Genomic DNA, 23,965 nt, shown 5'->3' with positions numbered 1-23,965 from the left:
GGAGAGTTTTTTTAATTTAAAAAAGAAAATTGGAACAACCTTAACCCAACCCAAAAAGAGAGAGTTGGGTTGGGTTGGGCTGTAAAAATTTTCGGGTTGGGTTGTCAAGCCTTCTCGTTGTTGGTCTCTCCTTCTCATCTCTCATTCTCTCGAATTCAGACTAAAGTGGTAAGAAAATTTTGATTTAATAAAACTGAAACGCTATGGATGAGGTAAGTATTTTGTTGACATTTTTTGCTTTCGATTTCTCGGATTCAGACTAAAGTGGTAAGGAAATTTTGATTTACTAAAACTGAAAGGTGTGGGTATGAGATAAGTATTTTGTTGACATTTTTTTTTGCACTCTCCAAGAATACTATCTCTGCATCTTCAGTATGTACTATGCACTCCATTAATTATGGCCGGTGGCATTTTTTTTCTAAAAATGGCAGTTATGTGGCATTGTTTTGGATTAGGCATTTTCTTTGATAGAGGTTAGTTGGAACAACCTTAACCTTAACCCAAACCAAAAGGAGAGGGTTGGGTTGGGTTAGGTTGGATTGTGAAAATTTTTGGGTTGTGAAAATTTTTGAGTTGGGTTGGGTTGTCACGCCCTCTTGTAGTTGGTCACTCCTTCTCATCTCTCGATCTCTCGGATTCAGACTGAAGTGCTAAGTAAATTTTTATTTATTAAAACTGAAACGATGTGGATGAGAAGTATTTTGATGGCATTTTTTACACTTTCCACATAATACTATCTCTGCATCTCTCCAGTCTGTGCTCTGCACTCCGTTAATTATGATTTTTTAGGGAGGTTTGTTACCTGACATTTTCTTTGATATAGGTTAGTTACGTGGCATTTTTTTTAAGGAGAGTTTTTTTAATTTAAAAAAAAAAAGAAAAAAAATTGGAAGAACCTTGACCTAACCCAAAAATAGAGGGGAGTTGAGTTGTGAAAATTTTGAGGTTGAGTTGGGTTGTCACGCCTTCTCTTAGTTGGTCTCTCCTTCTCATCTCTCGATCTCTCGTATTCAAATTGAAGTGGTAAGGAAATTTTGATTTAATAAAACTGAAACGCTGTGGATGAGGCAAGTATTTTGATGACATTTTTTGCACTCTCCATGAATACCATCTTTTTCTCATCGTTAGTTTCTCCTTCTCGTCTCTCGATCTCTTGGATTCAGACGGAAGTGGTAAGGAAATTTTGATTTAATAAACCTGAGACACTGTGGATGAGAAGTATTTTGATGGCATTTTTTACTAGGGGTGTACATTCAACCCGACAACCCGGACCAACCCAACCCGAACTATAAGGGTTGGGTTGGGTTGGGTTGGATTAGCATTTCGGGTAGGGTTAGGTTGATTTTTCTGAACCCGAATTGAATCGGTTCGGTTTCAGGTTCGTGAGACAAAACCCTCGGGTTGACCCGAGCGACCCGATTGAAATAAAATATATAAACTATATTAAAAAGCCTAGAGTATTAATGGGTTTGCCAGAGTTGTACTTTGGCTGGTCTAGGCTGAGCCAGCCTGTGTTCAACTCCAGTCTAATATATATTATTTTTATTATTTTTATTATTTTGTTATATATATATAAATAAAATGTATTTACTATCTATTTGTTGTAACATTATTATATACCAATTAATATATATTTTTATTTTTCTAATAGTTTAGGACTTAGGTTATGTATAAATCATATTTCAATTCAAATATTTTTATATATTTTTTATTTTTGTTATATACAATAATTTTAAATTAATCATTTTTATTGTTTTTTTAATTTTATGATCTATCTTGTATTTTTGTTATTTTAACCCATCCTAAAAAAATTATCGGTATTTAGTTGTATTTAGTTTGATGACAATGTTGGACTATGTTAATACGTTAGAATTTTCGCTCATTGTTTTTTACTGAATTTTTTTTTTTTTTTTTTTTTTTTTTTTTTGTGAATAATTATAAATTGATTTGTGTTTGTTTGTGAACTTTTAATATATTTTATCGAAGATTCGATCAGAATGATTATAAATTGTGGATTAATAAAACTTAAAAAAAAAAAAATTGACAACCCAACCCAAACCCAACCCGAGAATAGAGGGTTGGGTTGGGTTGTGAAAAGTTTTGGGTTGGGTTGGGTCAAAAAAAATCCCTCAACCCAACCCAACCCGGGCAGTGTACACCGCTATTTTTTACACTCTCCATGAATACTATCTCTCCAGTACTCTACACTCCATTAATTAGGATAGGTGACATTTTTTTCTATAAAGGGCAGTTATGTGGCATTGTTTTCAGAGGTTAGTTACCTGGCTTTTTCTTTGATGGAGGTTAGTTATGTGTCATTTTTTTAAGGAGAGTTTTTTAAATTTAAAAAAGAAAATTGGAACAACCTTTAACCCACCCAAAAAGAGAGGGTTGGGTTTGTTGGGTTGTGAAAATTTACGGGTTGGGTTGAGTTGGGTTGTGAAAATTTTCGAGTTGTTGAGTTGGGTTGGGTTGGGTTGGATTGTCATGCCTTCTCGTAGTTGGTCTCTCCTTCTCATCTCTCGATCTCTCCGATTCAGACTGAAGTGGTAAGGAAATTTTGATTTAATAAAACTAAAACGCTGTAGATGAGGCAGATATTTTGATGACATTTTTGGCACTCTCCACGAATACCATCTCTTTCTCGTCATTGGTCTCTCCATCTCGTCTCTCGATCTCTCGGATTCAGACTGAAGTGGTAAGGAAATTTTGATTTAATAAACCTAAAAACGCTGTGGATGAGAAGTATTTTAATGCCATTATTTACACTCCACGAAATACTATCTCTGCATTTCTACCGTCTGTGCTCTGCACTCCATTAATTATGTCAGGAGTTTTTTTTTTTTTTTTTTTTTTTTTTTTTTTTTTTTGACAAAGGGTAGTTATGTGACATTGTTTTTTTAGGAAAGTTGGGGTTACTTGGCTTCTTTGGAAGAGGTTAGTTACGTGACATTTTTTTAAAGAGAGTTTTTTAAATTAAAAACAAAAAAAAATGGGAACAACCTTAACCCAACCCCTTAAATAGAGGATTGAGTTGGCCGGTGAAAATTTGGGGTTGAGTTAGTGAAAAATTTTGGGTTAGGTTGGGTTGTCACGCCTTCTGGTAGTTGGTTAGTCTCTCCTACTCATCTCTCAATCTCTCGGATTTAGACTGAAGTGGTAAGGAAATTTTGGTTAAATAAAATTGAAACGCGGTGGATGAGGCAAGTATTTTGATGTCATTTTTTTACACTCTCCACGAATACCATCTCTTCCTCATCGTTGGTCTCTCCTTCTCGTCTCTCAATCTCTTAGATTTAGACGGAAGTGGTAAGGAAATTTAATAAAACTGAAATACTGTGAATGAGAAGTATTTTGATGGCATTTTTTACACTCTCCACAGATACTATCTCTGCCTCTCTTGAGTCTGTGTTCTGCACTCCATTAATTATGGCCAGAAAGGTGGTATTTTTTTTTTTTTTGACAAAGGGCAATTACGTGGCATTGTTTATGATAGATGATTGGTTATGTGACATTTTCTTTGTTGGTTATATGACATTTTTTTTAGGAGAGTTTTTTAAATTTAAAAAAGAAAAATTGGAACAACCTTAATCCAACCCAAAAATAGAGGGTTGGGTTGGGTTGTGAAAATTTTCAGGTTGGGTTGGGTTGGGCTGTCACGCCTTCTGGTCATTGATCTCTCCTTCTCATTGGGTTGTCATGCCTTCTTGTCATTGATCTCTCCTTCTCATCTCTTGGATTTAGACTGAAGTGGTAAGGAAATTTTGATTTGAAAAGCGGTGGATGAGAAGTATTTTGATGACATTTTTTACACTCCACGAATATTATCTCTGCAGAGATCTCTCCCGACTTTGCACTCCATTAATTATGGCCAGATAGATGACATTTTTTATTTTTTTATTTTTTTTGACAAAGGGCAATTATGTGGTATTGTTTATGATAGATGGTTCGTTAACGTGGCATTTTCTTTGTTGGTTATGTATCATTTTTTTAAGGAGAGTTTTTTAAATTTAAAAAAAGAAATTGGAACAACCTTAACCCAACTCTCTCCCTACCCCAACCCAAAAATAGAGGGTTGGGTTGGGTTGGGTTATCAAAATTTTGGGTTGGGTTCGATTGTCACGCCTTCTCGTTGTTGGTCTCTCCTTCTCATCGCTCGATTTCTCGGATTCAAACTGAAGTGGTAAGGAAATTTTGATTTAATAAAACTAAAACGCTGTAGATGAGGTAAGTTTTTTTATGGCATTTTTTGCACTCTCCCAGAATACTATCTCTGCATCTCTCCTGCCTTTATTCTGCACTCCATTAATTATGGCGGGTGGCATTTTTTTCTAGGGTAGTTATGTGGCATTGTTTTTACTGAGGTTGGTTTTCTTTGACAGAGGTTAGTTATGTGTCATTTTTTTAAGGAGAGTTTTTATTGGGTTGTGAAAATTTTTGGGTTAGGTTGGGTTGTCATGCCTTCTTGTAATTGGTCACTCCTTCTCATCTCTCGATCTTTCGTATTCAGACCGAAGTGCTAAAGAAATTTTGATTTAATAAAACTGAAACGGTGTGGATGAGAAGTATTTTGGTGACATTTTTTACACTCTCCACGGAATACTGTCTCTACATCTCTCCCGTCTCTGCTCTGCACTCCATTAATTATGGCAGGTGACATTTTTTTTTACAAAAGGCAGTTATATGACATTTCTTTGTACTGAGGTTGGTTACCTGAAATTTTCTTTGACAGATGTTAGTTCTGTGGCATTTTTTTTAAGGAGAGTTTTCTAAATTTAAAAAAGAAAATTAGAACAACCTTAACTCAACCCAAAAGGAGAGGGTTGGGTTGGGTTGTCACGCCTTCTCATCGTTGGTCTCTCCTTCTCATCTCTTGATCTCTCGAATTTAGACTGAAGTGGTAAGGAAATTTTGATTTAATAAAACTGAAACACGGTGGATGAGGTAAGTATTTTGATGACATTTTTTGCACTCTCTACGAATACCATCTTTTTATCATCGTTGGTCTCTCCTTCTCGTCTCTCAATCTCTTGGATTTAGACGGAAGTGGTAAGAAAAGTTTGATTTAATAAAACTAAAATGTTGTGGATGAGAAGTATTTTGATGACATTTTTTACACTCTCACAAATACTATTTCTGCATCTCTCCAATCTGTGCTCAGCACTCCATTAATTATGTTCAGAAAGGTGGCATTTTTTTTTTTTTTTTTACAAAGGGCAATAATGTGGCAATGTTTATGATAGATGATTGGTTAAGTGGCATTTTATTTGTTGGTTATGTGACATTTTTTTAAGCAGAGTTTTTTAAATTTAAAAAAAAAAATTTGGAACAACCTTAATCAAACCAAAAAATAGAGAGTTGAGTTGGGTTGTGAAAATTTTTGGGTTGGGTTGGGTTGTCACCCCCTCGTCGTTGGTCTCTCCTTCTCATCTCTCGATCTCTTGGATTCAGACCAAAGTGCTAAGGAAATTTTGACTTAATAAAAGTGAAACACGAGGTTAGTATTTTGATGGCATTCTTTGCACTCTCCACGAATAAATACCATCTCTTTCTCATCGTTGATCTCTCCTTCTCGTCTCTTGATCTCTCGGATTGAAGTGGTAACGAAATTTTGATTTAATAAAGTGGATGAGAAGTATTTTTTATGGCATTTTTTACACTCTCCACGAATCCTATCTCTGTATCTCTCAGTCTGTGCTCTGCACTCCATTAATTATGTCAGGTGGCATTTTTTTTTTTTTTTGACAAAGGGCAGTTATGTGGCATTGTTTTTGACGAAAGTTGGGGTTATCTGTGCTCTGCACTCCATTAATTATGTCAGTTTTTTTTTTCTTCTGACAAGGGCAGTTATGTGGCATTGTTTTTTTTACCAAAGTTGGGTTATGTGGCATTTTCTTTGGCAGAGGTTAGTTACGTGGCATTTTTTTTAAAGAGAGTTTTTTTAATTAAAAAAAAAAAAAATTGGAACAACCTTAACCCAACTTTCAAATAGAGGATTTGAGGGTTAGGTTGGATTAGGTTATGAAAATTTTTGGGTTGGGTTGGGTTGGGTTGGGTTGGGTTGTCACGCCTCCTTGTCATTGGTCTCTCCTTCTCATCTCTCGATCTCTCGGATTCAGACGGAAGTGGTAAGGAAATTTTGGTTAAATAAAATTGAAACGCGGTGGATGAAGCAAGTATTTTGATGACATTTTTTGCACTCTCCACGAATATCATCTCTTTCTCATTGTTGGTCTCTCCTTTTTGTCTCTCGATCTCTTAGATTTAGACCGAAGTGGTAAGAAATTTTGATTTAATAAAACTGAAATACTGTGAAAGAAAAGTATTTTGATTACATTTTTTATACTCTCCATCGATACTATCTCTGCATCTTTTGAGTCTGTGTTCTGCACTCCATTAATTATGGCCAGAAACGTGACGTTTTTTTTTTTTGACAAAGGGCAATTATGTGGCCTTGTTTATGATAGATGATTGGTTACGTTGGTTATGTGACATTTTTTTAAGGAGAGTTTTTTAAATTTAAAAAAGAAAATTGGAACAACCTTAATCCAACCTAAAAATAGAGGGTTGGGTTGGGTTGTGAAAATTTTCTGGTTGGATTGGGTTGGGTTGGGTTGGGCTGGGCTGTCACGCCTTCTGGTCATTGATTTCTCCTTCTCATTGGGTTTGTCACGCCTTCTCGTCATTGATCTCTCCTTCTCATCTCTCGGATTTAGACTGAAGTAAGGAAATTTTGATTTGAAAAGCAGTGGATGAGAAAGTATTTTGATGACATTTTTTACACTCTCCACTAATACTATCTCTGCATCTCTCCAGTCTGTGCTCTGCACTCCATTAATTATGTCAGGTGACATTTTTTTTTTTTTTTTAACAAATGGCAATTTTGTGGCATTGTTTTTTACCAAAGTTGGTTCGTGACATTTTTTTTACAGAAGTTAGTTATGAACCTTAACTCAACCCAAATTCGGGTTATGAAAATTTTCGGGTTGGGTTGGGTTAGGTTGGGTTATCCATACAACTAACCTAAATTTTTAGATTGGGTCAAAAAAAAATACTCAACCCAACCCGACTCGACCATGTAGACACGTGGTGCGTTGTTATTGACGTAGGAGCAACGCAAAAAAAAAAACCCATTTGGACCAAGAAGAAAAGAAAAAGGAAAATGGGCCATTCAGGAAAGACAGAGAGAGCACAGATACGCCATTGTTTTCTACAGAAAAACATCCCTTTCACCATCTTCCGTCTCCCCCGCCCACTCTCTCTCCGCCACTTGCCCTCCGCCATAGCTCTCACGCCTCGACACGTTTCTCTTCTATATCATCCCTCTCCCTCTCAACACCTTCTTTTCAACCTCTGTTAATCCTTCTCTCTTAGGTTTTCTTCTCTGCTACTGAAGAACTTTGGTGGAGTTCGGTTTCGGATTTCAAAATCATAGGTGATCTTCTTTCTTCTTCTTCTTTTTCTTCTTATTTTGCTTTTTATTTAGTGTTTTGGATTATGGCCATCGATTATTTGGTACTCACTCCCTCTTTTCGTTTGATTCTGCCTTGATCGAGTTTTGTTTTTCTCTGCTGCATGATAACGATTTCAATACTGTTTCGTTTGTGTTAATTTTATGCTTTTGAAATTGAAATCCATGGCTAAGCAATTCATACAATCGAAGCTCTGGATATGAATTCCTGTTTTCGATGGCGTTCTGTTGGAGATCCAGTAGGATTCAATTGAGTTTGAAGTTAGGGCAGATTGGAGAGCTGAGAAGTTCTTTAATAATTACTCTTTTGATGATTCTTTTTCTCTGAATGATTACTCTCTGTTTCACTCCTGATGAACTTTTTTAGCTTGAACAAATTCTTTCTGTGAGTGGATATATGAGTGTTTTCTAGGTTCTATTTTGGGGCATGGAGCCACGCCCCAATTCTTTTTAATTGCTTGGGAAAAGATTGTGAGATCCATATCGGTTGTGGAGGAGAACGAAACACCGTTTATAAGGGTGTGGAAACCTCTCTTTATTAGACGTGTTTGAAAAACCTTGAGAGGAAAGGGAAAGCCCAAAGAGGAAAAACCTTGAGAGGAAGCCCGAAAGGGAAAGCCCAAAGAGGACAATATCGGCTAGTGGTGAGCTTGGGCAGTTACAAATGGTATTAGAGCCAGACACTAGGCGATGTGCCAGCGACGAGGCTTAGTCCCAAAGGGGAAGACACGAGGTAGTGTGCCAGCAAAGATGCTAGGCCCTGAAGGGGGTGGATTGGGGGGTCCACATCGATTAGAGAAGGGAACGAGTGCTAGCGAGGACGCTGGGTTCTGAAGGGGTGGATTGTGAGATCCTACATCGGTTGGGGAGGAGAATGAAACACCATTTATTAGGGCGTGTAAACCGCTCCCTAGCAGACGTGTTTTAAAAACCTTGAGGGGAAACCCAAAAGGAAAATTTAAAAAAGGACAATATCTGCTGGCGGTGAGGTTGAGCGGTTACCTAGATCGATGATTAAAGCTATGATGTTCTTTAAGCATGATAGAAATTGTGTTTTGATGAACAGTGTGGAATATACACCAAGTATTGTGAGCCATGGATCAATCAGAGCGTTCACAGCATCAGCAACAATCACAGCAGCCTGCAGGCGGTGTGGGCGGTGCGGGCGGTGCAGGCACATATTCTAATCCTTACCAAACAGCTCCGTTGGTGGCTTCCGGAACACCCGCTATTACAGTTCCCCCAACTCAGCTTGCCTTTCAGCAGGCTCAGCACTTCCACCACCACCAGCAACAACAACACCAAATGTTTTGGGCAAACCAAATGCAAGAGATTGAACAAACAACTGACTTCAAGAACCATAGTCTCCCCCTTGCTCGAATCAAGAAGATAATGAAAGCGGATGAAGACGTTCGAATGATTTCAGCTGAAGCACCCGTTGTATTCGCAAAGGCGTGTGAAATGTTCATCTTGGAATTGACTCTACGATCCTGGATTCATACAGAAGAGAACAAAAGGAGAACTTTACAGAAGAACGATATCGCAGCTGCAATTTCGAGGACCGATGTCTTCGATTTCTTGGTTGATATTATTCCTAGAGACGAACTGAAAGAGGAAGGCCTCGGAATCACTAAAGCCTCTATTCCTGTAGTTGGTTCCCCAGCTGATATTCCTTATTACTATGTTCCCTCGCAGCATCCAGTTGGTGCGACGGGGATGATCATGGGGAAGCAATTGGATCAAGCGAACGTGTACGGTGCCACTGCGCAACAGCCACGACCACCTATGCCGTTCATGCCATGGCCGCACACTCAACCTCAGCAGCAGCAGCAGCAGCAGCAGCAGCAATGAACTCAGCAGCAAAGCGACATGTAGGTAAAAAAGTAGTACGTGTTTTCAGGACAGTCGTGATATATCGATAGAGAGGCGATGTCGACTGTGTAGATTAGTTCATAAAAGAAGATCTCTTAGTAGAGGACTTGTGAATGAGGAGAAGTTGGGCAGTTGAGTTTGTATGATGAGAGGGTGTTCATCTCTTATTACTCTGACTGTCTATTACTGTAATGTACAACAATGCATGTGGAAGAAGAGGATCCAACTTTGCCAAAAAAACAACTTTAATTGTAATTTTAGGTTCAAAGCAGAAAGGATGAAGATTTTGAGCTAAAAATCCCTTGCTAAAAAGCTTTCTTGAAAGAAGATGAAGCGGGTTTAGGGTTTGGTGAATTGTGATGTCAACGACACGTGAAATAGTTCTACACGACAATAACATAGGTGGCATGAAGACATGGTAGGAATATCGAGATCAAATTAGAGGATGGGTAGAGTATTTTCAGAACCAATGACATAGGTGACATGAAGACATGGTAGGAATTGATCCCGAACGTGATGAGCGGAGTATTAAACTTTCAAAGATGAGGAGATGAAAGAAAATTGTCATTGGAAAATCAAGTCGGAACTCGATAGTTTTCCAAATGAAAATATTTGGTCAACCACTTGAGATTGGTCACCCTATAATTGAATTTAAGGTAAAGTCAACTCCAGAATCAACGTCCAAAATCTAGAGACCATCCCAAGTCGAACTAAGAACATATGCCTAAGGTCGTCGTAGAAGATAAGCACGGTATAAGTCATGCCTAACTCGACTTCAATGATTTGGGTTTAAATCTATAAATTAGTTAAATCCACAGATGATTTGATTATATTTTCCATTAGAATTCATGATTTGGGCCCTTCCTCGAATCATCGAAGGGCTTAATTTGATATGTTACACATGTCGTTAAAGAGAAGAGTACACCATAAATTTTGCACTATGACAATCCCGAGTTAAACCATAAACCCCAACTTGGGATTGGGAACTACTATTGTTGGTAAAATTGGGTCCGACAAATAGGTCAAAAGCTAGGAAAAGACTAGTAAATAAATCCCGAACGAAAGTAGACTTATGGGTCAACTCATTATTGAGCGTAAAACTCGCATCTTAATCCTAAGAGGGAAAGAGAAACCCTAGGTTATTTTTCTTATAAATACATCATTTTAACCGATATCAGATAGCTTGATCTTTCGATTTCTTTTTCATTCTTTAAAAGTTCTCTAAAAGCTAAGTTTGCTACAGTCAACCTCTCTAGCTAAAGTATTAGAGTCGGTGTAGCAAGCATCATACCCGTGCACACCTCTACTCTATTTTTCACGTCACTTATTTTTTTTTTCAAATTATAAATTTACCATTGAAGTAGGTGAATGTTCAGGTGAGATTTTTTTTTACCAGATTTTCGCATCAACACAAACTAATTCCTCCACCCTTTAGTTTCGACGAAAACATGTTCATAATCAATATTCACCAAATTCATCTTCCTGAGAAAGGTGAATTCTAATCTTTTGCTGAAACCCGAGCCTAAGGAAGCTATGACCATTGATATTTGTGTTTAAAGTTTAAGAATACTCTTACCGTTAATACAACTTTTAAAAAATACTCATAAATTTTAAAAAGTAATATTAAAAAGAGATAATCTATCAAATGCCGATAGACTATCTAGGTACAATTTTTTTTAAAATGTTCTCAATTTAAAATTTTTTAAAAACTTTTTTACAAAGTAATATTAAGAACGAGAAATAGGGGTGGGATCGAAAGTGCGATCTGTTTGTAACGTTTTAAATAGGATACAAGCTACCAACTAATACTTAAAAATAAAGAGAAAATATACTATTAACTTATTATAAATATCTAAGATATATTTCATAACTAATTATTATAATATATTCTCCAAATATTATATCGGAGGAGAAATACAATTTTTTATTTTTAATTTAGTTATACATTTGAGTTATGAGAAAAAATATTCCATTTTAATTTAACTATATTAAATTAATTTTGTTAAAAATATGTTAAAATAATTAATTAGTGAAAATTTTAAACTAATATAAAAACAATAACTGTCAGTTTTTTTTTTCTTTTATTTATGTGCCATTTTCCCTATGAAATAAATAAAATAAATAAATAAATAAATAAATTAAAAGGGAAGGAAATTAAAGAAAACCCTAAGGCCCATGAGCCCCATCCTCTTTCTTCCAGCTCCCTCTCACGTGTGTTCGAGCCGCCAAACACTCGCCCTCGTCTTCTTCATTTCCGGCGACTGCGCCTCCTCTCCGACGCTATCGCTGCAGTCTCAGGCGTGGGAAGGCCCTCGATTACTCTGACCAGCGTTTTTGTTTTCTTCACCGGCGAGCCTAAATTCACTAACCGCCACGTCATTTTGATTACACGCGGCGTAAGGCGGTACCGTACGTAGTGACGCGACGGGCAGTGTGCTGCCACCACGAGCATACTGCTGCGATCGACACGATTTTCTGATGGCGGTGTGTGCGACGGACCTCTTCACAACCAGGGATTGTGCGTTTTGACTGCCACGGTGGAACAACTTGCTGCCGGGTAGAACTAGTGGCGATTTTCATACCTTTCGTCTTCCTTCTCTCGCTGTTACGGTTAGTTTCAACAGTCCACGCTTTCTATAGAGGGTCTGGTAAGGAATTGTTGCTTTAGGGAGATGGGAGCTCTTGCCCCCGTCGCGCCTTGGACTCCTGAAGATGATATTCTGCTCAAGAACGCAGTTGAGGTAAAACTATTTCCCTCTTTTGAGCCATTTTTAAGATTCATCCGTAGACTGTTACTTTCGATTACTCGCGGTTGATTGTCTCAATTGTGGCCGTCTAAGTCAATCGGGCGAATTGAATTTCTTACTGCTGAATTGTTATAAATTTGATTGCCGTTTTGTTCCTTACTGTTGAATGCCTTAAATTTTTTCTTCCTCATGGTGATTATGATATTGTATTGTTCTTGTTGAAAATTTGTGTTAAACTGTGGGACCATCTCCTTCACTGCGTAGTCTCTATCACTTGAGGTTCAAGTTATGGTAGGCGGGATGTTTGTGCTAGAAAATCCATGGGATTGTTCAAATAGGAACTTTCATTTTTATAACTAGAAAGCCTTTAACTGCCTTATCTGTCTGGAAGTTATAATTCAAAATTTATATATGAAGAACAGGTTTAATTACCGAAGATGCGTCTACGATTTTAAAGCACTCTTAAGGCATGCTATGTTATGTAACTTTCATTTTCTCGAGTCGAGGATGTAAGAGAACAATTGAATTGTCAGTGTTCTTAAAAGCAAGCAAGAGGTTTGATAGGATTTCGTTTCTTGCACCTTGATTCATAAGTGGTGAATTCTCTTCTTCTTCGTGAGCCACAAATTAGTAGACCATGGATTATGCTACAGGTTCTTTCCTATTTTATCTAATGTCGCTGAAGGGACTGTGCTTCAGGTTTTTTGTATACGTGCTAGTTATTTTGGACGAATTCCAATGCTTTTTTTTCTGTCAAGAGAACTAGTGTATTGGTGCTTCTTGGTACACATTTTAATTGTTTAAACATCTAGGCAGGTGCTTCCTTGGAGTCCCTTGCCAAAGGTGCTGTGCAGTTTTCTCGAAGATACACAGTAAGAGAATTGCAAGAACGATGGCATTCTTTACTTTATGATCCAATTGTATCCGAAGATGCATCTATGTCCATGATTGACTTCGAGCGTTCTTCTTCCATTCTTCCGTCAAAGTTCAACAAATTTGGGAATCCAAAAGAAACCAAATATATTGGTGGGAAGAGAAAATCTGGGAGTGTACGCCATTGCTACTATGCTTTGCGTAAAAGAGTTTGCAATGAACCATTTAATAACCCTATGGACCTGAATTTTCTTGTTGGACCCAGTAATAGTAACTATGTTGTTGAAGAGCCTATGTCCGGAAATTGTATCCCTCCAATATCTGATGATTTTGGACTTCAGAGCTCAGAGATGGGGATCTTGCCATGTGATTTCTCTCAGAATGTGATGAATACTGATGATGTGGAGCACACTTTTCAATCTGGATGTCAAGGTACAGTTGAAAAGCATTTTCCCAGGAATCTGGATAATGGACAGGAGGGAATTTCTCACAGTATGAGAGAGAGTCTGCCTCCTTCTGCAATTGATTCTCATGTTGAGGAATTGGCTCCATCGACTGGTTTTCCAGTCCATAGTATCTTTGAAAATGATTTGGAGGCAAGACCTTCTACTTTTGGGCAACTGAGCAATGATCAGAGAGTGATGGGCTCTGAACTAGAGGATAACAATGTCTTTAACTCTCCTGTTTCTGAATCTGGTGCATCATTTCACAATGTTGAGTACTCATCTCCGCTTCCTGGTATGCCAATATGGAGAAATGCCTCAGTACCAGCCTTGCCAATTGATGTTGGCTTTGCAGATAAGGATATACCTACAAGTAACTCTTTTGAACTACCTGATGATGATGGGAACAAAAACATTCAAAATGCAAGAGTAGCAGGCTATGATGCTTACTCTGACTTAAAGTTGAAGATTGAAGTTGAGCAAGATCATTTGAAAAGTCCAAATGCCACTGCTGAAGTTTATCTTGCAGAACTGTCCAATTCTCTTATGAACATGAGCAATGAGGACGAGCTACTTTTCATGGATGTTGATGGAAAGGATGCGCTTGATAAGTCATATTATGATGGTTTGAGCTCGCTTTTGTTGAATTCACCAAATGAAATCAATCATGATCAAACAACTAATGCAATTAATGCAGAAACAGTGTTACCAACTGATACAATGGTAGATCCCCCCACAGCATGTTCTGGAGGGTTATATGAAAAAGGATCCGACTGTGGTGTTGGACATTTGGATTGTACTTCTGAAGCTCATTCTTCGCCATCTGCATCTTTGAACAGTCAGTGTCCTGTAAAAGGTGATGAACCTCTTTTTTGTACTTTGAACACAGAAGACCCAGACATCCCGAGCAATGATGATGTTTTCCTACCTCCATTGTCAACAATGGCTACGATGGGATACAATTTTCAAGATTGCATCAATACTACCTTTTCATCTACCAAGGATTTCACTTATAATGAGAAATCTGGTGAGACTCAAAACCTTGTTAGGGAGAGGAAAAATCATGGACAACCTCGTGTTCTATCGGGATTGCATGGTTTTTCTGAAAGAGGTGAAAAGCATCCAGTTGGTGGAGCTGGTGTTAATTATAGATCATCCCATAGCAACGCCAGACACTTGCCATCTGTGAGTAATGTTGGCTCCATAAATGGAAATAGTGATGCTGCCCTTCCAGCTGTGCTCAAGGAAGAGAACAATGAAATTTCCCGGGTAAATCATCTTGGTGAGAATTTTTTGAATGCTCATGCAGATAAGCCAGGCTTTGATTCTGACAATGTTAGAATGTATCCACCAAGTGCTGCCTGTGACATTAAACAGGAACCAGATATATTGGCTTCTTTGAAAGATCATCGTTTATCACAGGAAGGGGGTACTAGAGGTACTTTTGGTGTTGAACAAGGTGGACTATCTTCGACATCTGATCAAGAAGAGTTATCTATTGACAGTGAAGATGATGTACCTCATTTTTCAGATATTGAAGCAATGGTAAGATTTCTATGATAAATAGTTGAGTGACAGATAGTTATTTGTATCTCTTGCTCTATTTGTCTCTTACAGTTTCTTAAAACTTTCTCTTTCAGATACTTGATATGGACTTGGATCCAGAAGATCAGGATTTGTATTCAAGTGAAGAAGGTAACATATAGATGACTTATTATTATTGAATGCGTAATTTTGATCAATGTATTTTCTGGTTAAATCAATTCTTAATTATGTTGCGGCCTTGCTAATAGAAATCCTATGGTGCTTGCCTTGTGAGGATGAAGTATCAATAGATTATTATTTACCTTTGTGCATGGGTGTGTGTTTGAATGTTGCACATGGGATTTCAGAAGATCTGGTATCATATGTAGGATTGAAGCACTCTTTGTTTGTGATCATTTAATTTAAATAGATTGAAATCAGAAGTGCTTCTAAATTCGGTTTTTGGTTTAAAGTTTACCAAATTGATATTATTAGATTTTGCATGGTTCAAGTGTGAATTATACATTGAAATCATTATATTTTAGCTTTCCTTCTCAGGTTATAATCAAAAGGATAAAATGACAATTTATGCAATTTCTTGTCACTTTTAGTAAACATTCTAACAAAACTTCTAATTGCATTATTCCTTGTTATCTTCTTTGAAATGAAATAATGAACGTCATAGTTTCTAAACCCTTTCATTTAATATCTATTCTGGTACTTTCTTGGTTCTATATTGGTTGGTGCTCTGCCATCAATGGATTGCATCATCGAACTGTTTCTATTCAGTCTTTTAAATGTTTGGAAAGAAATGTATTTAGGCATGCATGAGTGTAATGTGCGAACTAGCTATAAATTGTGACAATATAAAAAATATATTGTTTGCCTTCGTATTCTTTCATTTTTTTTCTTAATGAAAGTCCATTTATTCATAAAAGAGACTATAAATTGTTACAATATAAAAAATATTGTATGGAAAGTTGATATCCCCTGTACAGAAGCTACTATATATTCCAAACTTGGTTTTTGAAAGAAGCCACGTCTCCATATTTAGTATTGATATTGAATCGTAGCTGGCTTTTGATAGCCTGTAAGTGCTCTTAATGCATTTTGGCAAGAACTAGCTGATAATCTGCTGTCCAGCCATAGTGTGCGTACAATTGGCTGAATATTATTCTGACATTACTCGACCACACTGTTGCATATGTTACACGTGGTTGATATCCAAGTTTAGCTTTTCAGTTCTATCTCCCCTTGAATAACATTTTTTTTTTTTTTTATCCTTGTATGTAAATGCTTATATGATATTTCCAATGTTGTTTTGGTTAAATGTGGCGTTCGCCATGCAATATTCTTATATTCTTGTTTAATTTGTAGTCTTAAAATATCAACATGTGGACACAAAGAAGAGAATCATACGACTGGAGCAAGGGGCTAATGCTTACATGCAAAGATCTACTGCTTCTCATGGGGCATTAGCAGTTCTATATGGCCGATATTCGAAGCATTACATTAAGAAATCAGAGGTATTTCAATGATTTATAATTTCAACTAAGCCAATTTATCGGGTGGATTAATCGCTGATCTCTTGTTTGGGGGGTAGTTTATGAGGTTCTTGGATGACTTCAATTGGATAAAATTTAAGATGTTTGCCACCACAAAGAACACTGATATGATGGTTTTGTCCAGTAAGCATATGAGTATTAGGTCAATTTCCTTTGGCAGTTTGTTCTCTCTTTTGAATTCCCTTCCCTGTGCTCCATTGTCCTGCTGTCCTTGTGATTCCCACTAGAGGATTTCCTTAGTGTCTTGAACAGACTTGTTAATTGAGAAGGATGTGCTTGAGTTCAATATAATAACTTTGGCGATGATTTAGAGCCGGCTAGTTTAAATGCACTGAAGGCAAGCACTGCAAGTGGGTTTGTTCTTAAAGGAAAATTATCTGGTTTTGCATATTAAGTGTCATTTGTTTGCAGGTTCTATTAGGTAGAGCAACTGAGGATGTCATTGTGGACATTGACTTGGGAAGGGAGGGAAGTGGTAACAAAATATCTCGGCGGCAGGTAGAGTTGATTCAATCTTTTTTCAGATTATATTGTTATCATATCTTTTGCACGTTTATTCGTCTCCTGTTCAAATAGTGTCCTTATCGAAATGAACCACCCATATTCTCTTTCCAGGCAATTATAAAATTAGATCAGGATGGATTTTTCTCCCTGAAGAATCTTGGTAAATGCTCAATCTCTATAAATAACAAGGATGTAGCCCCTGGTCACTGCCTGCGACTTAATTCTGGCTGCTTGATTGAGGTATGTTGCTCTAGTTACTACAAAGGAATAATGCCTAATGTTTCTGGTTTGCTTTTCGTGAGAACGGTTCACATCTCATGATTTACTGGTCGTGATGTATTTTTTTGTTTAATGATTTTGGTACAATCGAGAAAAATGACCTTAGATATGTAAAGAGAATGCATGCACTCTCCCCATCTATTACTTATTGAAAGCTAGACATTGTGCTTAAAATAGTGTGTAGAAGATACAGCGGTTCCATATTTTGTATCTGTTACATTACTATTTTTATGGGGTCTGAAGTCTTGGAAGTGTTGGAGCTCTGGATTTTCGACACGATCATGTTGGACTGTACGTCTATGCTTGAGAATTGAATGTTTTCTCCTTTTCATCTTGTTCATTTGTAGATAAGGGGAATGCCATTTATATTTGAGTCAAACCCAACTCGAATGAAGCAGTATGTGGATAACGTAGGCAAGATATCTCACAAACAGGAGTATCAATCATGATGATAGACGACACCCTAGTGGCATGAACAGAGAAACATACCTCGATTTATTCGAAGGTGCTCGTTTTTTCTGCACTTCATGGGTTCTTTAGGTATGCTGTGTTAAGTTGTTTTTTTGGTATGCGATTAGAAATTCAAATTCTATTTGTTTTGGTAATTCCAGTAACTATTTCATATATTGCTTTGTGATTCAACGTCTTTCTTCTCAATGAGGTTTCCTTGGACTGCTAAAGATCAGAAACAATAGCAACACTTTCGCGGTGATCGTTTCGACCAGTAACCTCAGCAAGGAACTGTCCAACGAAAGTGCGAAGATATAGGTAAATCGATTCTCATTCTCTACCCATCCTGGCTACCACACTTGACTCGAACCTTCACTCTGGTTAGCCCTTTGGATATACGATTGAGTGGTTTCGGTAGGCCCTCCAGTGTCACCGTACTGTTCCCATCGTTGCACTTCGTAGCCCAGCAGCTAAAGTTGCTATTTTCTTGGATAGAGCTTGAGGTCAAATTGGAGGTAATTGATGTAGGAAGTCTTTGAGACTTTCTTATATTTCTTTTGAAGTCTAGGCGTGGTTAAATGTTATTTAACCGCAGTCCAAGTTTAGATCTTAGGATTTGACTATTTGGTTTGTTATGGCTTCCTAAAGGCCTATAAATGTGTATTCACAAGCTATTTTAGCTCATTGCAAATCAAAATAGAAGTGTCTTTAGTGTTTGACATGCAAAAATGACCGATAAAGCATGAATCGTTCGAGACGACCAACAAGAACACGAGGGAAGAATCGAAATGGTTCGTTTGGTCAAGAAAACTCGGAGTTTCATATGAAGATCGACCAGCCAAGCTTTAATGAAAGGATGAATGTTGGCAAGAGGTTCTTCGAATGTGTTAAAAGATCAAACTCGTAGCTTTCAAGCTTCAAAACAATCGGGAATTGGCCAAAAATGATTCGGTAATGTGTTAAGGTCAAACTCGACCTGCCAAGCTTTATTGTATTTTTTTTTATAAAATTTTGTGTTTAATAGAACATTGACGTAACCAATATTTCTACAAAGTTATTAATTTATTTGACACGAAATTAAAAGTTTAGGATTTTATTAACCTAAAATTCAAATTTATTTCAAATACGTTGTATATCGATCCAATTAGATGCAAAATAAAGAATTTAAAAATTTATTAGATACTTTTAATATTTTAAACTTACTAAAACGTTTAAGCTTTCTTAAATTTGGCTTAGACCATTATATTCCAATTTTACTTTTAATAATCAGGTTTAAGTAATATATAACTGGTTTTATTTTCAATGAGTTAACTCAAAATTTTGTCTTTATTTCTATTAAAAGTTATGCTCAATTAATAAAATATTCCCAACTTAAATTATTTTAATAATATTGGTAAACTTAAATAATTTTCTTACTTTTCGATACCTTTAGACTTTTAATACTGTTTAAAAAATCCCGTTAAAAGGTTTAAAATTACTCTTATCATTGGTATTGTGTTTAAGAAGTACCTAAGAAATTTGAGAGGTAGCATTAACACGATTTACTTTTATAAAAACGAAGCTTAAAAAATTCTTACCGTCTTTTTATGGACAAAAAACATATATCGACACCTCATAAGTTATTTCCGAACTTTTTAATATTACTTTTGAAAGTTCATGAGTATCTTTGAAAGTGACTAATGAAAAATATATTTTGAAATTTTTTAAAAATGTTTAAAACTGTCAAAGTTTTTGAAGTTTTTAATTTTTTTTTAAGAGTATTAAGAAACTTTTGAAAAGGCAAATGTATTTTTGAAACACTTTTCAAACTTAAAAGAGTCTCTCCAAAACTCTTTTAAAAGTTTAAGGATATTTTTGAAACAAAATATTAATGATTTTCATTTAAAACCCTTTTAAAAATTTAAAAAATATTTTTGAAGCAACGTTTTCGTCCAAAACTAATGATACAAATATTTTTAATATTAAAATTTTAATGGTATTTTTGAGATATTTTTTTAAAAAAAATTAAAAGTATTATTGAAACTTTCGAAAGGTGGAAGGATATTTTTTTATCCATTTAGCCTAAAATTTAAATCTATAAATACAGACCTAAGGATGTTCATAGGTGAAGTAGAGTCGGAGATGACTTCATCATCCTTATCTCTTCTTATTTCATTTTCCATTATTGCAAAATTCTAGATTAATTTTTATACTAATCGGAATAAAAACTCACACGAATCACTTCTTTTTTTCTCGAGAGAATTAATCCTAATTTAGTTTAAAAAAAAAAAACAAAAATAAATTCGATTCAATAAATTCTAATGGATGGGTTTCTAAATAAATTAAATACTTAGTTTTGCATCGAAAAATAATTTAAATGGTTAATTTCCTACGGAAAAAAGAGAAATTTTATGCCTAAAATTAAAATATTGAATGGTTCAAACATATAAAATTATCCCGTAATTAAAAAAATAAAACTTAAAATTTAAATATTATGTAGCTATAATTATTATAATAATAAAGACAATAAAAAAAATATTACAAGGTACATGGAGCAGGTTGTCCCTATCCTCATTTAGCTTACAAAGATTCTTTGTTTGTTTGTTTGTTTTTTTTTCTTCGATTATTTGTATTTTATTTGTGGTTTGATTTCCTTTTCGTTATTTTTAAAATTTTATTTTTCATGGTAAAAAAATAATTTTATCAATCATTTAAAAATAATTTATGGAGGGACATACGATCTCTTTGTAACGCATAATGTGTAGGGAAAACTTACATTTAAAATATTTCATGAAAGGTGTCACGGACGGAACATTCAAAATAAATACCTTAAAACCAATGAATGTCATAAATTAAATTAAACAAACAAAGCTTGAACTAACCTAAGAGTCGATTAACAAATATAAATGCGACTACCCTAATATTAGTTCCATGTCTTTTATTGTGACGTTGTCATTCGTACATGGGTGCCTTACCTTTACTTGAAAAATAAGAGTTGCACGTGACTTGAGTATTTTAGTAACTAACCCTATTGTTGAGATCGAAAAATGCAAACAGTTGCAGTATGATAGAACCTATTCTTTTAAAAACAACTTAGGTAGATTTCTATTCTGGGTAGGTTTGATGATATGAAATCAGCCCAGTGGGTGGAAGGCTCTGACACCAAATGATATGGAAATCAGTCCAAGGGAATACTCTGATACAAAATGATATAGAATTGCTACAAGGGAGTAAGATTCAGAGTACCTTGTTGATCGAATATCTCAAGGCAAGAACACTTGTTTAAGATTCAAATCACTCCACAAGCTAGATCGATCACGTCTAGCTTGAATGATTCTTGTTGATAAAATATCTCAAGGCAAGAAGTTTGATATTCAAATCACTCTACAAGCAAGATTGATCATGTCGAGCTTGAATGATTCTACATGCAACCTAAACTATGTAGAATTGCAAAGAAACTTAGTCAATCGCTAAAGAAAGCACAAATGCTTCTTTTACTATATTTTCAAAGTGTACTCACAAATACAACATACATGGCTTTATATAGTCTCAAAATGAAAACTCTTAACCTTCTAGCTTTCCAAGAGGTGTAACTTTCATACTTTATGACCATAATTAACCACTATGTATACTTATGGTCATAATTAGCCACTATGTAAATAAGCCTTAAAATACATTAAATAAACATCATAACTCTAAATTATTCTAAATTATGATCCACAAAAAATTTATAACAATGAATATTTGTTCTTCTTCAATGTGACATGAATTGAAATATTTTTTTGATAATTCCAACAACACTTTTTTCACATCTTCATTGATGCATATTGTATGATTGATGTCTCTTGGTTCATATTAATTATGGTCATAAAGTATGAAAGTTGCGGCTCTTGTAAAGATTCATGGAAGGTTAACAGTTTTCATTTTGAGGCTATATAAAATCATATATGTTGTATTTGTAAATAGACTTGGAAAATATAGTAAAAGAAGCATTTGTGCTTTCTTTAGCCAATGACTAAGTTTCTTTGCAATTCTAAGTAGTTTAGGTTGCATTTAGAATCATTCAAACTTGACATGATCAATCTTGCTTGTGGAGTGATTCGAATATCAAACAAGTGTTCTTGCCTTAAGATATTTGATCAACAAGAATCATTCAAGCTAGACATGATCGATCTTGCTTGTGGAGTGATTCAATCTCAAACAAGTGTTCTTACCTTGAGATATTCGATCAACAAGGTAATCCAAATCTTATTCCCCTTGTAGCGATTCCATATCATTTGGTATCAGAGCTCTCCCTTGGGCTGATTACCATATCATTTGGTATCAGAGCTTTTCCTTGGACTGATTTCTTACCAACAGCTGTCAACCAAAAGGGGTGAAAATGATGTCGACACTACGTTGAGAAGAGATCTTAGCCATGATGAACCTACGATCGCTGGCATTGCCATAGTTGAAGAGGAGAGCTCGAGTGAGCTAACTCCAATAGAAATCTCTTAGTCGCTACAGAAACACCACAACACAAGACCAAAAAGTCAGACAAAGGATTTATCTCTACTTGGGTAGACAGATCACTAGATTGCTTTTATGTCGGGGGCGAGATCCTTTGCCATAAATGTGTGTCATACGACTCCACCTGAGCTAGCTGAGTTTCACCAACAGCTAAATGACCTGTTAAAAGTCGAGTCCATTAGATCGATAGAGACTCTTGTTAGTGGTCACCTAATTACTGGGAGAGACCCCAAGCCAACACCTTCGTTAAAGGGGGAGGCAGAGACAAACCTCCCAAACACCTCATGTTTACTTAGGAAGATCATCTATACAAATGAAGAGAAGAGTCGGTCGGAAGTGTCGGCCACGAAAATTTCAAAATGGAGAAAGAGTTCTGATCAAGCTGAGATCAACCCAACTCCAATTACAAAGTAGCAAGAACCCATGACTGGTGCGAAAATACTATGGACTAGTCAAAGTCACTCAGAATGTCGGGAAGACATCATATAGTATCTAATTACTCCTATGGATACAGACTAGTTCTGTTGTCCACACCAATAACTTGAAACATTATTATTCTGACTAAGAAGACACCCGTCACAAAGTGGTGATACGACCTCATGCCACGAAGAAGAATTCCACTGCATAAATGTAGGAGAGATTGTAATAGAGAAGACGCGAAGAATCAACGAATAGAGAAGTGATTTTCAACAATTCCTAATAGATTTGAAGAGACTCCTCAAAATAGAGATAAGTTGGAAGTGCGTCAATAGACCTAAAGTCAACCTCATCCTATATCGCTGAGTTTATGAAGAGTTAGTTCACATGGACCATAGAGTGTAATCCCTTTTACTTGCTTTCATATCTAGTTAGGTCTTTACTATTTCTTTCGTGTCAATACGGGTTATATGATTGTTCACAAAATCATGTCTACACCCACTAGGGCTAAAATGTGGGATATGACTATTGTCAATTCTTCATATCTAGGTCATATGTCATCAAAGTTGTAGATGTTGCTTGTTTACTTTTAGCCTATAACATGGCTTTCTTACCAATTGTTTTTAACGCATTTCTTCGCTCATGTCCTCTAAAATACTTTCTCTCAAACATGAACGAGACTCGATCATACATTCAAACTATCTGTGACTAACAATTTCCATATGACTGACTTGTTCGCCGGGTTAGAACGAGTGCAACACAATCGTTGTCCACTTTTACAAGAGTTTATCCTTTGAATCTTTAACGTCGTGGGCTTTCTTGAAAATCCTCCTTTTCTCTCTCTCTCGACAACTAACTTGGTTTCAAACAAAGAAAATCACAAAACTTAACCAAATAAAGACTTAAAAGATAAAGTACCTTGTTTTCTTCTTTTGTTTTTTTGAAAAGATAAAGTAACTTCTTGTAACCACAAATAGCCTACTAAATTAAACAAAAAAACTTTGAAAAATCATAATTTCTACATATATTTAAATTTAAAGTAAATTAAAATTTATTCGATTATTTAATTACCACGCCAATAATCTGATCAATTCAAATTATCCCGTCAAAACTATAAAAGTTTAATTGGATTATATATTTTTTTATTTGGGTTGAATTGAATTTTTAAACAATTGAGAATTCGGTTCGTTTGCAGGTTGACTTTTTGAGTCGGGTTGAAATAGGGTTACAATCCAAGTCAACTCTACTTTAAAAAAAAAGTAAGAATATTTAACATTTATAACCGACGCTAGTGATGAGCTGTGACTTGTAAATTTTCGATATTTGAATTTT

At 35.8% G+C, this 23,965-nt stretch overlaps 2 protein-coding genes across 9 annotated transcripts; both read left to right on the top strand.

The window, feature by feature from the left end:
- Positions 1-7,171: 7,171 nt before the first annotated feature.
- LOC111776282 (nuclear transcription factor Y subunit C-2) lies at positions 7,172-9,561 on the top strand. The gene is made up of 2 exons (XM_023655695.2): positions 7,172-7,435; positions 8,538-9,561. The coding sequence occupies exon 2, from the start codon at positions 8,567-8,569 to the stop codon at positions 9,320-9,322; it is 756 nt and encodes a 251-aa protein (XP_023511463.2). The 5' UTR covers positions 7,172-7,435; positions 8,538-8,566; the 3' UTR covers positions 9,323-9,561.
- A 1,937-nt stretch (positions 9,562-11,498) lies between these two features.
- LOC111811415 (uncharacterized) lies at positions 11,499-18,457 on the top strand. Of its 8 annotated transcripts, none has more exons than XR_015411966.1 (9): positions 11,499-12,084; positions 12,903-14,951; positions 15,047-15,101; positions 16,308-16,456; positions 16,907-16,993; positions 17,111-17,239; positions 17,626-17,818; positions 17,960-18,046; positions 18,114-18,457. XR_015411966.1 is itself a non-coding variant. In XM_023698251.2 (8 exons), exons 2-8 carry the CDS (start codon positions 12,016-12,018, stop codon positions 17,725-17,727), a joined length of 2,640 nt encoding a protein of 879 aa, XP_023554019.2. In that variant the 5' UTR covers positions 11,499-11,900; positions 11,986-12,015; the 3' UTR covers positions 17,728-18,457. The 8 variants fall into 8 exon arrangements, 3 of the variants coding, with proteins under 3 accessions (XP_023554019.2, XP_023554020.2, XP_023554018.2); XR_015411965.1 differs by having other exon boundaries at positions 17,940-18,046; XR_015411964.1 differs by having other exon boundaries at positions 17,960-18,457.
- The last annotated feature ends 5,508 nt before the right edge of the window (positions 18,458-23,965 follow it).

This window comes from Cucurbita pepo, chromosome 15 (genome assembly GCF_057944985.1).
Source record: "Cucurbita pepo subsp. pepo isolate OVF chromosome 15, ASM5794498v1, whole genome shotgun sequence".
Taxonomy (NCBI): Eukaryota; Viridiplantae; Streptophyta; class Magnoliopsida; order Cucurbitales; family Cucurbitaceae; genus Cucurbita; species Cucurbita pepo.
The sequence above is the reverse complement of the archived record's forward strand: the minus strand, read 5'-3'. Positions and strand labels throughout refer to the sequence as shown.

Excerpts from the sequence above, each read along its gene's own strand:
- LOC111776282 (XM_023655695.2), top strand. The coding sequence starts at position 8,567 with ATGGATCAATCAGAGCGTTCACAGCATCAGCAACAATCACAGCAGCCT.
- LOC111811415 (XM_023698251.2), top strand. The coding sequence starts at position 12,016 with ATGGGAGCTCTTGCCCCCGTCGCGCCTTGGACTCCTGAAGATGATATT. Across the intron at positions 16,457-16,906 it reads ATTACATTAAGAAATCAGAG|GTTCTATTAGGTAGAGCAAC; the intron begins GTATTTCAATGA and ends ATTTGTTTGCAG. Across the intron at positions 17,240-17,625 it reads ATTCTGGCTGCTTGATTGAG|ATAAGGGGAATGCCATTTAT; the intron begins GTATGTTGCTCT and ends GTTCATTTGTAG.